Source organism: Zonotrichia albicollis, chromosome 9 (genome assembly GCF_047830755.1).
Source record: "Zonotrichia albicollis isolate bZonAlb1 chromosome 9, bZonAlb1.hap1, whole genome shotgun sequence".
In the NCBI taxonomy this organism is placed as follows: domain Eukaryota; kingdom Metazoa; phylum Chordata; class Aves; order Passeriformes; family Passerellidae; genus Zonotrichia; species Zonotrichia albicollis.
The window spans coordinates 1,826,607-1,841,689 of NC_133827.1; the positions used below are offsets into that span (position 1 = coordinate 1,826,607).

The following is a 15,083-nucleotide window of genomic DNA, read 5'->3' on the forward strand; positions in this document are numbered from 1 at the left end:
TCATCACACGTAGATATATCCCACTGATAATGTCCATGCCAATCTCAAATGCAGACACACCCCTCACTTTTCCATCCCTCTACCAGTGACCCTTTATCCATACCCCCTTCCTCTTTCCCCTCTTGAAACTACTCCTTTTTCCCTCCCTCAAACTTCCCTCAAAAAAGAGAAGGGAGTTAGGAGGAGGAGTTGGTAAGAACTATAGGGGGAACTTAAGAATATTTAAGGATGTCTTAAAATAAGTGAACTAATGTGTGCTTTTACCATCCACAAGTGAAAACTACCCAGTCGGAAAGAAGAAGTGTGATTCTTCTGGCAATACCCTCCAGGGCACCCACAGCAGTACCAGTGCCACCATTGCCATCGTCTTTATCAGCGCCCTCATCCGTATCCAAGTGACCACTGGGTGGATCATCCCTCAGCCAAAATAAAATATCTGGGTCACTTTGGCAAAGTCATTAAAGCCAGACAATCTTTGCATGGCCATGGAAAGTGTAGACAATACGCTCTTAACATTCTAGGTGGGAGTTCCCTTGTCACCAAATGACTGCCTGTACGCAGGTAAGAAACCCAACCCCATGGACACCTGGGACAAATGGACAAAGATCCTCTCACACCATGTCTCCACAGGATTTGCTTTTCCAGGCCCACGATGGTGTTCTGGGCAGTGGTGTGAGGCACAGGGTAGGTTTCCAACCATCCAGTGGTGGCCTCCACCATGGTCAGCACATGGCGCTTGCCTTGGAGTGTCTGGGGCAGTGTGATGGAGTCAATCTGCCAGGCCTCCCCATACTTGTACTTGGAGCACCACCCACTGTACCAGAGGGGCTTCACTCACTTGGCCTGCTTGATGGCAGCACATGTCTTACCGTCATGGATAACCTGAGAAATACTGTCCATGGTTAGACCCACCCCTCGGTCTCATGCCCACTTATAGGTGGCATCTCTGCCTTGATGACCTGAGGCAACAACCATGGGCCCATCGAGCTAGGAATAACTCTCCTTTATGTTGCCAATCTAAGTCTATCTTTGACACCAATATCTTTGCAGCCTGACCTACCTGCTCATTGTTTTGGTGCTCCTCATTGGCTCTACTCTTGGGGACATGGGCATCTACATGGTGGACATGCACAGCTAGATTTTCTACCCAAAAGGCAATGTCTTTCCACTCATCAGCAGCCCAGATTGGTTTTCCTCTACGCTGCCAGCTGGCCTCTTTCCACCTTTCCAGCCATCCCCACAGAGCACTGGCAACCATCCACAAATCAGTATAAAGGTAGAGCTTTGGCCACTTCTCTCTTTCAGCAATGTCCAGGGACAGCTGAATAGCCTTGAGTTCAGTAAGTTGACTTGATCCACCTTCTCCTTCAGTAGCTTGTGCAACCTGTCATTTGGGGCTCCATACAGCTGCTTTCCACTTCCAGTTCATCCCTACGATACGACAGGAACCATCAGTGAAAAGAGTATGGTGTGCTTCCTCTGCTGATAGCTAATTGTATGGTGGAGCTTCTTTAGCCTTGTCACTTACTCCTGGTTCTCTTCATCAGTGAGACCAAAGTTCTCACCTTCCAGCCAGTTTGTAATTATCTCTAAAACCCCAGGGTGATTCAGGTTTCCAATACAGGTGTGCTGTGTGATGAGGGCAATCCATTTGCCCCATGTGGGGTCAGTGGCGTGGTCGGTAGTGGGAACCATTCCTTTAAACATCCACCCAAGCACTGGTATTCAAAGTGCCGGGGAGGAGCTGTGCTTCTGTACCAGTCAATTCTGAGTGTGACGGTGGTCACAAGGGTTGCAGGTGAAGAGAGAGGCGAGAATGGTGACCTCATGTTCAGAAGGTGTGATTTATTATTTTATGATATATATATAACATTATGACTATACTAAAAAGAAATAGAAGGAAAAGTTCTCAGAAGGCTAGCTAAGCTAGGAATAGAAAAGAATGAATAACAAAGATCTGTGTCTCAGCAGAGAGCAAGACCCAGCTCTGCTGTAAGTGGTCAGTAAATCCAAACATCCACAGGAGACCCATCACGGATCCACCTGTTGCATTCCACAGTAGCAGATAGCCCTTGTTTACACTTTCATGCTGAAAATTCTCAGCTTCAGCAGGAAAAAATACTAAGAAAGCATTTTATTGAGAAGATGTCTGTGACATTAGAGGACCCTTGAACTTCTTCATAGGTGGCCAAGATTTCCATCTCTGTGGGAGTGTAGTTGGCTTTGGACCCTCTGTAGCTTTGGCTCCAAAATCCCAGTGGTCAACCCCGAGTCTCCCCAGGCATCTTCTGCCAAAGGCTCCAGGACAGACCATGGCTCCCGGCTGCAGAGTAGAGCATGTTCTTCACATCTGGTCCTCTCCTCACTGGGCCAAGGGCAACAGCATGAGCGATCTCCTGCTTTATCTGGGCAAAGGCTTGTTGCTGCTCAGGGCCCCACTGGAAATCGTTGTTCTTGCGGGTGACCAGGTATAGAGGGTTCACAATCTAGCTGCACTCAGGAATGTGCATTCGCCAAAAGCCTATGGCACCTAAGAAAGCTTGTGTTTCCTTCTTGCTGGTTGATGGAGACATCGCGGTGATCTTAATAATGACCTCAGTGGGAATCTGACACGGTCCATCTTGCCACTTTACTCCCAGGAACTGGGTCTCTCAGGCAGGTCCTTTCATTTTGCTCTTCTTGATGGTGAGGCTGGTTTCCAGCAGAATCTGGATGATCCTCTCTCCTTTCTCAAACAGTTCCATTGCTGTGTTCCCTCACATAATGATGTCCTCAATGCACTGCAGACGTTCTGGAGCCTCACCCTTTTCCAGTGCAGCCTGGATCAGTCCATGGCAGATGATGGGGCTGTGCTTCCACCACTGGGACAGTCGGTTCCAGGTGTACTGCACGCCCCTCCAGGTGAAGGGAAACTGAGGCCTGCATTCTGCTGCCAGAGGAATGGAGAAAAATGCGTTGGCAATCTCAACAGTGGCAAATCACTTTGCTGCCTTGGACTCCAGCTCCTACTGGAGTTCCAGCATGTCTGGCACAGCAGTGCTCAGGGGTGGAGTCACTTCATTCAAGGCACGATAGTCCACAGTCAATCTCCATTCTCTGTCAGATTTGTGCACAGGCCAGATGGGGCTGTTGAAGGGTGAGTGGGTTTTGCTGACACCTCTTGGCTCTCCAGCTCATGGATCATTCTGTGGATGGGGATCATGGCATCTCAATTCGTTCAATACTGCTGGCGGTGCACGGTCAGGGTGGCAATTGGCACTCGTTGCTCTTCCACCCTCAGGAGTCCCACTGCAAATGGGTTTTCTGATAGTCCAGGCAAGGTGTTCAACAGCTTTATGTTCTCTGTCTCTACAGCAGCTATTCCAAACGCCCACCTGAGTCCCTTTGGGTCTTTGTAAAGCTGTTCCAGAGGAAGTCTATGCTCAGAATCCATGGGGCCTCTGGGCCAGTCACAATAGGATGTTTCTGCCACTCCTTCCCAGTCAGGCTCATCTCAGCTCCCAACAGGGTCAATTGCTGTGATCCCCCCGTCATCTCAGCAATGGAAACAGGTTCTGCCCCCACATGTCCCGATGGTATCAGGGTACACTGCACACCTGTATCAACTAAGACATTGTATTTTTGTGGCTCTGATGTGCCAGGCCATTGGATCCACACCGTCCAGAAAATCTGGTTTTCGACTAGCTGTTGCTGCTGAGGCAGTCACGACACAAAGCAGAGACCACAAGCAGTCTCAGGTGGACACTCTTTATTATTGAACAGGGCTGATATTTTATACATTTTCCAATTGTTTATGCTTCTTCTATCCTAACTATTGGCCACAATAAGTCAACATAACACTATTGGTGAAAAGTTACAGTGATTTCAACTAACTTTCTATAAATACTTCATCCAGCTGCAAAGTTCACTTATCTTTCCTCAATTCATCACTTCTCTCGGTCTCCTTGGTTACAGCCTTGGAGAGAGCTCCTTATCAGCTTCTTCTTGCTTCTCAGCTTCTTCTCGCTCCTTTAGCTAACAGGCCTGCTGTTAGCCCCTTCCAGAGCTAGAGGCAGGACATCCCTAGCCCTTGTTATTATTTCTTTCCTGGGCATACATGGTAGAGGTTCCTTCAAGGGGATCTGACAGATCACACCTGGTAGCTCGGTCACAGGAGGCTGAGGCTACTTTCACTTTAGAGGAACTCCCTCAGTTAGCGTTTCCCTCCTTGAGTTGATGGACCCGTGCTGCCAGGACAGAAGTGGGTTTCCCATCCCACCTTCCCATGTCTTCCCCATGGTCATGCCAGAAGAACCACAGGTCAGCTCGTGGGGTGTACGTACCCTCTCTCCGCATCTGGGGGACATTGGGCCTGGGACTTGCACTGGTGCCATATGGGAACTGTTCTTCCTCCCTCCACCCTCATCTCTTCTTGTAGGCTGTTAATCACGGCAGAGACATGAGCCTGCATTGGGCCACTGATCACACTCTCACAATTTCTAAGCCTGTTGGTGACAGAACCCACTGTCTCTCGGTTGCTATCAGCATTAATCATTGCCATGAAGGTGGTGTATTGGGATGGCCCCATATTTGCCAGACTGCACAACATTTGCCCTGTGCACCTGACCTTGTCTGGGTCATTATCATGCTGTCCATCCCTCCCAAAGAGTACCTCCAATACTGCCAATTCTCTCAGCTGTTGGATCCCTTCCTCGAGGGCCTTCCAGCACATTCTATGGTAGTGCTCCTGCATTCTTTCCCTGTGGACAAACCTCTCCCTGACACTCATTAAAAGCTGCTCCCAGAGAGAAAGGGACCCTGACTCCGTTACAAGAATCTGATTCACACCTGAGTCCTGGGTCAAGGGTCCCAAATTCTTTTCCTCACCACCATCCTGGTGCACGCCTGTACCCATGAGGTCCCAGACCCAGAGTAACCAGGTTGTATAAGCCTCACGTCCCCATCATACAATGTCTTTGTGCAGATTACAGAGATTTTTGTACATCAGGGACTCAGTGATGATCTCAACCATTGGCTCCCCTGTGGGTTATGGGGCCCTCCTTTCTCATCCTTATCTGGGTGCTCTGGTTTCATCTTAGACCTCCTTGTTTCCACAGGGGTGACTGCTGCTGGCTGTGACTGCCTTTGCAGTTCAGCTGGAACCTGGACAGTTGTAACATCTGGGGGTTCCACTGCTGCACCATCAGACTCTCCCTCTTTGGGGCAGGGGGAGGGTTTCTCACCAGCTGGGGAAATGTGCTCCTTCAGCATCTGGCCCATCTCCTTCACCAGAACCCCCACCCAGTCTGGGTGGTTCATTTCTGAGGTGGGCTGTGGGGCAGGGTCAGGCTCTGGGGCAGCAGCATCCCTTGTCTCTGGGGTTGGTGTCAGCATGGTTTTATCCAGGGTAATCTTCCCTTATCTCTGAATGCTAAATAGAACAGGCCTATCAGCAACACCAACCACTGTATGATATCATTAGCATTTAGAGTGGATCTGAACCCTTTGAAAACTGGTGGGGAAGACTAAAAGAGCTGGGTGAAGGGTTTGGAGAAAAGTTCCCCCAGTGTCATTTCCTCACGGTAAGTACCATTATTAAAGTACCCCCAAAACCACACAGGTAGTGTGTGATAGCTCTGAATCCATGTGCCTGCCTTCCAGCAGAAGTTAAAAATCCATGAATTCCTCACCTCAGCCATAAAGCAAACTGGATAACAGCCACAGCAGCCTTAGTTATGGATAGCCTGTGTTCCCAGGGATGGCTGGGGTGCTCCTGATAGGGCAGAAGGAAGAGATCCAGGCCCTCTGTGAGGGTGAGTGAGGGCAGCGGGCTGTCAGCGGGGGCTGGCCGGGTGAGCTGCAATGCCTGGGCAGGGAGCTGCAATCCCTGCCCCAGCTGCGGTGGGCTTTGATCCTTGTGTGGACGAGGGGTGGCGTGGGCAGAGCACACAGAGATTTCAGGGACATGAGTGAGGGGATTCATGGCCAGCACCTTGCAGCTGATCCCCCTGGCCCCTTCTCTCTTGTGGGTAGGATGGCCCTGGCAGAAAGGTCTCCATGGATTCCTGCACATCCAGGTTCTGACCATGGCTCTGTTCCTCTCTCTTCCAGCCCTTCAAGCCCTGAGTGAAGACAACAGCCCTTCCCACATAAGCACATTTGTTCAGGTGATGTTCAAAGGAAGAGCTGCAGAATTACTTTCATCTCCTGGCTCAGAAGAACCCAGTGTCTCTTTAAGACCTCCATATCCCTTGCAAGGTGAGACTACCTGGAGACCAGAGGAGACCAGCTGGAGCTCCAGGCACTGCTGATGATTGGCACAGCTGAGCCTGGGGAAGCTCCCATAGCTCCTGCCTTCTCCCTCCCTGTTAACAGCTCCCTCCCTCCAGCCCTCAGACCCTGCCTGTGGTAGTTGGTGTTCTACAGGTGTTTTAACATAAATGTTAGATTTCCTATGTTAGTCAGTTGTAATGGTTTCTCCCATGTACCCCAATGGTTTCTCCCATGTACCCCATTTTGTTCCCCCTAATGGTTCAGTCCTAAGTTGTTTACCACAATGTTTTCCTGCCACTTGTCTGCCCATCAGTGTGTCAGTCTCCCTGCTCCTCCCCTCATTCCCTTAAAAGCTTTGTCAATCTCAGTTGTACTACCCCTTACTCTTGTCAGCCTCTGTAGTCACTCCCCTTGTATTCTCGAATGTTCTGTGTCAGTTAGCTATGTCTTGATGGTTGATTGCTTTGTGAGGCTTCTTCCCTCCCCTGAATGATCCTTATTGGAGTTGCTAAGTGATGTGTTCCTCTCTGTCATGGTTTGAGCCTGGCACAGAGCCAGTGCCCCCATGAAAATGCCCTCACCCTGGTGTCTGCTGTGAGATGTGACCAGGAATAAGCAAAACAGGCTTCAGCTTAAACATAAAGAAAACTTTATTACCTAATCTACAGGAAAATAGGAAAAAACTATAAGGGAAAAAAAAAAATTGAAAACCTTACAAAAACACTTTTCTCCTCCCCACCACCAGAATTTCCCAATCCGATACATTCCCCCAAATCACCAACTGCCCAGTCTGGCACCACCCTTTAGAATACTCAAACTTCAGTCCATGAAGAGGAGAGGAGTCCTTCTTGTTCCATAGTCTTTCCCTGGAAACACGCTGAAACCTCGTGTGCTTCCAATGTCACTCGGCACCGCCCAGAAAATTCCTTTTGCCACTTGTGACATCTTCCTTCCATGCTCAGTGCTCTCACCACTGTGCATGGACCAGAGCTGCTTCTAGGACTGTCTTTTAGGGATGCCTTGTCTCACTCCAAAAAGGCACCGTCTCTGCTCTGGGACATCTGTCATCCCCATATTTTTCCAACCCCCTGGGGCCGAGGGGTCCCCACGATGAACCCTCCTAGTTCTGAGGCACTGCTTCCCCCCAAGTGCAGTCTCTGTGTCACAGGAACAAACTGAGTCCATGGCCACACAAGAAAAGTCTAGCCAAAAGGCCACTCCAATCATCTCTCCCCACTCAGTCATCTCCACATCCTTCGGGCCAGGTCCTTGTCTCATCTCATCTCCTATCTCTCTTCTTATTCTGCTCTGAGGAGGATCAGCATTTTTGCAAGGCCCCAATCATGTAAGAAAGGGGTTAAAACTTCCACTCTCTGTCTGTCCCAGAACGCCGATACTCCCACACCCGCTGCTGCTGCAGCCAGCCGGGACTCATCATCCCCCTTCTCCTCCTGGGCTGGCTGCTATCACATTCAGACGCTGACTCTCCCTCTCTCTCCCTCCTGGGGGGGAAGGATGGCTGCCCGATGTCTCTTGGGGCTCCTCCACTCTTCCATCCTCGAGGGCCTCCTCACCCCCCATCTCTGTCCAGGCCCAGGCCTACCGCATGGCTGTCCCTCCCCCGCCCAGCAGCAGTGGCTGGACAGGGGAGGGAGATCCGACTTCTTTGCCTCGAAGTCCCAAGAGAGCCTCCCAGGGCCGAAGCTCTGCTTTTAACCCCTGTGTGTTCTCGGAGGTGTGTCCAAACCCCACTGGCCACACCAGGTGCCAATATGAAAATCTGAGCACCTATTGGTTTGACTACAGCATCTCAGAATTCTCACTTCTTCCTGGTCAAACCACCACACAGTATTAGTTTTTATAACCTAGGTTTTATATTTATATAAAAAATTAGTACAGTTTTAGAAGCCAATAGTATTAATGATCAATATTTCTTAGTAATGTAATTCCCTTCATTAATTAATTAAGCTCTATTAGCTATTTATTTATTCCTCTTTCTTATACTTAGTTATATTTGTAGTCTTTTTGTCATCTTTTTATAATCTTTTTACAATACAGCGTCGGGGGGTGTTACACTGGGGTCTCTGGAGAGATTTCTGGGGCACATTTGGGGCAGCTCTCAGGCACAAGCTGCAATTCCAGAAAGGTCTGGCTCGCCTTGGCCCTTGGTGGCTGCTGCTCATCTGTCCCTGAAACACTGGGCCTCTGCTTTCCTTCCAATGGAAGAGAATCGTTGTTCACATCAAAGTGCCCATGGGCAAAACTGAAATTCGGCCTAAAAACTTCCATCTATACAAGGATTGCTCCAAGGCAAAAGTAGCCAGGACACACAGGTCTGACTGGTCTTGTCCTGAGGTGATTTTCTTAGACTATGAGCAGAATGTTTTCATTTTGCAGTACCTGGGACAGGGCCCAGAGATCTCCCAAGGTGGGGTTTGGAGGCCTGAAGCACATGAGCACAATATAGGGACAAAAGGGCTCTGTGATCAGTGAAGTGGAGAAGGAGGGCAGCAGAGGAGAGCCTTGGGAGGGACTGAAGGGTGGTTTCAGAGATGATGGATCTTTTTGACACAGTAGAGAACAGACAGAGAAAGAAAGAATTAATGCCAAGGGCAGATGGGAAGGGCCAGACAGGACCCAAAGAGAAAGGAATTTCCCTCCCAGGCCAGGGCTATGGGGCAGCACATCCCCCAGAAGGAGCCTGGGTCAGCCCCAGGCTTTGTGTGGGCAGGCAGAGGCAAGCAGGAGGCAGAGCTGTCAGCAAAGGAAGGGCCCAGCCAGGTGAGGCAGCCGGGGGATGCCAACAGCCTGCAGGGACACCAGCGCAGGGCAGGGACACCGTAGCACAGCCTGGGCTGCACAGGGCACAGGCATGTGCAGCAGCTGCAAGACAGCCCTGCCAGAGCCAACTTGGGCAGCACTTTGGCCATGGCTGCTGGGCCTGGGCCTGAGGCAGGAGCAGGAGACAAGTGACCCTTGCAGGCCTGGGGCCTCATTGCCTCCTTGTCCCTGCTCAGCAGCCTGGCAGGGGCCGCCCCATGCTCCTGCCCTTGCCATTGCACATCTCCACATGCCAGTGCCCATCCCGGCAAGAGCCCTGAGCAAGGAGGGAGGGACAGCATCTGCCTGGCCAGGGGCTGAGGCTCAGGCCTTGGCCCTTTGCATTCCCCAAACACATCCAGCTTTGGTCAGCACCAGAGACACCTTTGCCTTGTTTGTCCCCAGCTGTCATCACTGCCTCCAGTGTTCTGCTCTAACTGGAACCTGGGGACACTTCCTCATTCATGTTCCTTAGTGGGACCCATTAAAACTTCAAGAAACTTCAGAGTTTCAATTTAATTTTGAGTTCTTCAGAAGTTTTTTAAAGACTCTCTCAGGGGCTGATTCTGATGTAAACAACACCAAATCCCCTAGAGGCTCATTAAAGTCCTTGTGCTCTGTCTGTGCTGCTGACCTTTAAAGGAACAGCTCTTCCCAGGACCAGCTCCTCTCCCAGCCCAGCAGAGCTGAGGGCTCTGCCTGCAGGCACTGAGGGGACAGGAGCCAGGCAGGGACAGGCTGAAGGCAATCAGGATTGGGAAGACATTGAGCTGAGACTTCACTTGGGGAAAGATCTTCACAGCCCTGTGCATGGTGAGTGTGTCGGTGAAGGGCAAAGTTCCCTGTGCTCCTGGAGGGATCTCCTGAAGCCAGAACACCCCACAGCCTGGGGGATGTGTCAGGAGGACTCTCCCAGTTTCTCTCTGGCACAGGAGGAGGAGGATGTGCTGCAGAGCGGGGCTGCCCTGGGCGCCGTCAGAGGGACTGGGCAGGACGGCTCCTGCTGCCAGGGACGGCTGCAGGGGCTGAAGCTGGGGCTGCAGCCAGGGCTGCCCAGGGCTGTCCTGCAGAGCAGCTCCTGCAGCCCTCAGGGCTCTTGGCCAGCCCAGGGCATGTGCCACCTGCCAGGGGCAGCTCTCAGCCTGCCTGGCAGCTCCCCATGGACGCTGCAGGGGAGAAGTTGGAGGTGGAAGGAGCCACCCCCATCAGGGCAGATTCCTCCTGCTCTGGAGATGGTGCTGCATGGCCAGGGCTGCTCTCAGCTTTGTCCTAAAGGGTAGGGAAAGGGGCTGTCAGTCTTGGCTGTGTCACTGACACTCCTGCACTGTCACCCTGGGCATCAGCAGATGGGCCTCAGATCTCCCTTAGAAAGTGCCTCCTCAGCCTCCTCTCCCTACAGACAGCAGCAGCAGCACCTTGGCTTGCAGCATCTCTGTTTGTCTGGCCTGCCCCTTAAGGCCCTGTGCTGGGAGGGCTCTGCAGGGCAGAGCTGAGCCCCCATGGCTGTGCTGGGCTCAGGCAGCACTGGCTGGGACAAGGCTTGTGTAGAGAGAAACAGCTCCCAGTAGGCACAACTCCAGGCAGCAGAGAGCCAGACCAACCCTTGGTTACCCATCCTGTCCAGCTGCATTGGGAAAGAGAGAAGGGTTTGGAGAAAATTATTTTTAAAGTCGAGTGTTCAAAAAGTCCAGTTTATTTTTCTATAAATTTTAAATTGCAGGCGCCCTGAAACAGACAAGTTGTAATATTCAAAGGACTCCTGTGTGGGGACTAGCACTGAATTCAGTGGGGCACAGGGAGCCCTGTTTTAATTGGATCTCCCAGGTGTTCAGGCCGAGAGCAGTGCTAAAGATGAGGCAGGTACTCAGCAGCACAAACTGAAAATCCAAAAGATTTAGCAAAATTCCCTCACAGGAAGAGAGGTGATTTGGGAGAGATTCTAAATAAAATACATAGAATTTACTCACAGCAATTGATCACACTTTGTCAATGTCTTCTTTCAACAGTCCACTATGACCAGAGTGAAGGAATGTCCAACAGCAGCTCCATCAGGCACTTCCTCCTGCTGGCATTGGCAGACACGCGGCAGCTGCAGCTCCTGCACTTCTGCCTCTTGCTGGGCATCTCCCTGGCTGCCCTCCTGGGCAACGGCCTCATCATCAGTGCCGTAGCCTGCGGCCACCACCTGCACACGCCCATGTTCTTCTTCCTGCTCAACCTGGCCCTCAGCGACCTGGGCTCCATCTGCACCACTGTCCCCAAAGCCATGCACAATTCCCTCTGGGACACCAGGGACATCTCCTACTCAGATTGTGCCGCACAGCTGTTTTTCTTTATATTCTTTATGTCAGCAGAGTTTTCCCTCCTGACCATTATGTGCTACGACCGCTACGTGTCCATCTGCAAACCCCTGCACTACGGGACTCTCCTGGGCAGCAGAGCTTGTGCCCACATGGCAGCAGCTGCCTGGGCCAGTGCCTTTCTCAATGCTCTGTTGAACACAGCCAATACATTTTCCCTGCCCCTGTGCCATGGCAATGCCCTGGGCCAGTTCTTCTGTGAAATCCCACAGATCCTCAAGCTCTCCTGCTCACACTCCCGGTTAAGGGAAGTTGGGCTTCTTGTGGTCACTTTCTGTTTAGGTTTTGGTTGTTTTGTGTTCATTGTTTTCTCCTATGTGCAGATCTTCAGGGCTGTGCTGAGGATCCCCTCTGAGCAGGGACGGCACAAAGCCTTTTCCACCTGCCTCCCTCACCTGGTCGTGGTCTCCCTGTTCCTCAGCACTGACACATTTGCTCACCTGAAGCCCCCCTCCATCTCCTCCCCATCTCTGGATCTGGCAGTGTCTGTTCTGTACTCGGTGGTGCCTCCAGCCCTTAACCCCCTCATCTACAGCCTGAGAAACCAGCAGCTCAAGGAATCTCTCAGGAAAGCTGTGACTGGATGCTTTTCAGCTTTTTCATTTTCCCATAAGAGCCCTCACAGTGCTTTGCATTGGGAGCCACAAAGGAGCTGGAAACACACCCCTGCTTTGGCTCCTGCGGTCTCTCAGCATTCTCCCTCTGTCATGGGGCTGCAAGTGGGTCAGGTCCTGGGAAGGGACAGCAGGCCAGAGACTCAAATTAACCAAAGGGATATTCCAGACTGTATGGCCCCAGTTCTGGTATAAAAGCTTAGGAAGGAGGAAGAAAAGGGGAGATTTCCTATTTACAGTGTTAGTCTTCTTGATAAACCACTCCAACTGCTGAAGTTCTGCTTCCTGGGAAGTGGCTGAACATCACTTGCTGACAGAAGAAGAGAATAAAATTTTTGGGGTGTTTCCTCATTGCTGGTGCATGTAAGAACTTCCCCTTTTGCTATAGAAAACTGCCTTATCTCAGTCCACAATTTGTCTCACATAACATTTTCTCTCCTCTGTACAGCCAAGGAGGGGAGTGCTAGAGTGACTTGGTAGGCACACGGACTCCAGCAGAGGTAACCCACCAGAACAAGCCACAGAAGGCCTGCTTTCTTCTGTCAGCAGCTCTCAGGGCATATCATGAGAGGCCAAGTCTGCCCATAAGTATATTTTAAATTGTTTTCTGCTTCTGATTCTGTTATAATAAAAAAAATGCTCTTATCCACCCCCTTCAATTTAATTATCCCTCCTGCTTATGTGACCCAAGAAATTGTGTAAGAAGGGAGTCTCACATTGTATTTAGGTGAAATAAATGAATATGCAACCACTTTGTAAAAAATTTTATACTATTCTTATCACAGCAAGAATGAACAGAAATGGGCACAGCTTTGTGGCTGCCCCAGCTTTGGGATGGGCCCTGGGCCTGGAGCAGGAGCAGCTATTGAGGGCCCCAAGGCCGGGGCTCTTGTGCTGCCCTGGGCAGATGGGATGGCAGCAGGGGCTGCAGAGCTCTCAGCATCTCCTGCAGAAGAGAGCAGGGCACCCAGGGAGCCTCCTTTCCCTTGGCCAGGCACCTTCCCCCATGCTGGGGCTGAGTCCTGTGGCAGATGCAGCTGCTGCTGTGCCCTTGCCAGGGGCTGAGGCCATGGGGCAGTGCCCAGAGCAGCCTGGCCTGAGCAGAGCTGTGGGGCCAGAGCCAGATGGGCTGGGCTGGGGAGAGGCCCTTGGTGCTGCCCAGAGCTCAGGGCAGCTGGCAGAGCTTGCAGGGAGCTGGGCTGGGTTCAGAGAGCCTGGCCCAGAAACCATCAGTGTCATCTCAGCCCAGCTGAGCATGCAGGGGCAGGACTCAGGCCAGGCCTTGTGGGGCAGGGCCACTGCCTGTGCGAGGCATTGCAAACGGGCAAGTATCCCAGAGAGGAGGCTGCTCTGTGCCCTTGGGGGCATTGACAGAGCAGGGAGGGGGCTCAGGACATTTGTCAGTGCCAGCCTCTGTGCCCAGCCCTTGGCAGCCCTGGCTGCTGAGCCCAGCTTTGGCCTGGGCTGAGTTTGGCTGTGGCCGAGCTCCATCCTCCTGTGGGGCCCAGGGCCTGTTCCCAGCCATGGCCAGCACTGGCTGCCTCTCTGCTGGCCCAGAGGCCGGCAGAGCCTGGGGCAGGGCTGTCTGTGCAGCCCCACAGGTGCCACGGGCTCTGCAGGAGCTGGCAGAGGCTGCCCAGCAGGGAGGCCATGGGGCACAGAGCCCCAAGGCTGCTGTGGGCACCACGGCACAGGGGCCGTTCCAACCGCAATGCTCCTGGCCTGGGCTGGGCCTGCACAGGGGCTGGGCCACCATGGCTGGGCCAGCACAGGGCCACAAAGGGGCCACGCAGCCACTGCCGGGGCTGACAGCAAGGCCAGGTGCACACAATCAATTGCTGAGCATGGTCTGCACTGGACAGGACTGACTGTGCCAAAGACAGAGCTCAGCTGCCCTTGGTGGCTGCAGCAACAGTCCAGAGCCGAAAGCTCCTCCATGGCTGTGCTGGAGACCATGGCTGCAGGAGGCACAGGCAGGGCTGCTGTGAGATGGGGAGGGAGATTTAATTCTAGCAGACACTGATGTGAGGCTTAGGAAGGCTTGAAGAGAAAAGAACCTTCACAAGCCTTAAAGGGCAAGATGTTATCACATGAAAAACCATCTCCCCCTGGTGAGTGCCCACAATACCACAATGCTTGTTCTTCAAAATCCACTGGCCCATGGAACTGCACAATGTCCATTGTAGAAGAAGGAGAATTGCAAAGTGACCGGCTCCAGTTGTGCCAACTTTTAACCATTCACTGGGCAGTCAGGTGTGACTCTGGCCTCACCAACCACCAGGGACCACCAAAGACACCCCCAGGATACAAGAACACATCTATGAAGGGGAGGAAAAATATGTTAATGATTTCAGGGAAATGATTATCATGTGTATGTTTACTCTGTGACAGTCACTGAATATGTATGTAAAATACAAACTGTAAACAGGAACTTCCTGTACTCAGCATGCACAGCTTTGGGAGGAGCTATTCCCCCTTGTGCATCTGGCTGAATAAAGAATGCTGCTTCTTACTGCTCACTGGTGTTAAGCAGTTTATTTTATTTTTTTTTCCAGTTTCAGGTAGCAGTGTCACAATGGCCCCTCAATTCCATGGGGCCCTGCAGTGTCACAATGCCCCTTTGGTTCCATGAGACCCTGTAGTGTCATAAAGATCTCCTTGGCTCTGCAGTGTCATAACTGGAGTCCTGGTTCCCTGAGACACCAAAGTGTCACAATGGATCCTTGTTTCCATAAGGTCTCACTGTGTCACAATATTCTCATCAGTTCAGTCAGGCCCCACAGGGTCCCAATGTTCTTCTTGCTCTGCAGTTTTGAAATGGCCCTTGGTTCCATGAGGCCCTGCAGTGCCACACTGGCCCTTGGTTATACAAGATCCCAGAGTGCCACAATGATTCCCCCCTTGCTTTCCTGAGACCCTGAAGTGTCACAATGGCCCCTGGGTTCCTCGAGGCCCTGCCATGTCACAATGGGACACTTGGTTCCATTTGCCTTACCTGTGTCATAACAGTTCCTTGATTCCATGAGCCCCTGCAGTG

General features: G+C 51.8%; 1 protein-coding gene across 1 annotated transcript; it reads left to right on the top strand.

Annotated features, from left to right (window-relative positions):
* The first annotated feature begins 11,101 nt into the window (after nt 1-11,101).
* LOC141730217 (olfactory receptor 14J1-like) lies at nt 11,102-12,526 on the top strand. The gene is made up of 2 exons (XM_074547647.1): nt 11,102-12,056; nt 12,495-12,526. The coding sequence occupies exons 1-2, from the start codon at nt 11,102-11,104 to the stop codon at nt 12,524-12,526; spliced, it is 987 nt and encodes a 328-aa protein (XP_074403748.1).
* The last annotated feature ends 2,557 nt before the right edge of the window (nt 12,527-15,083 follow it).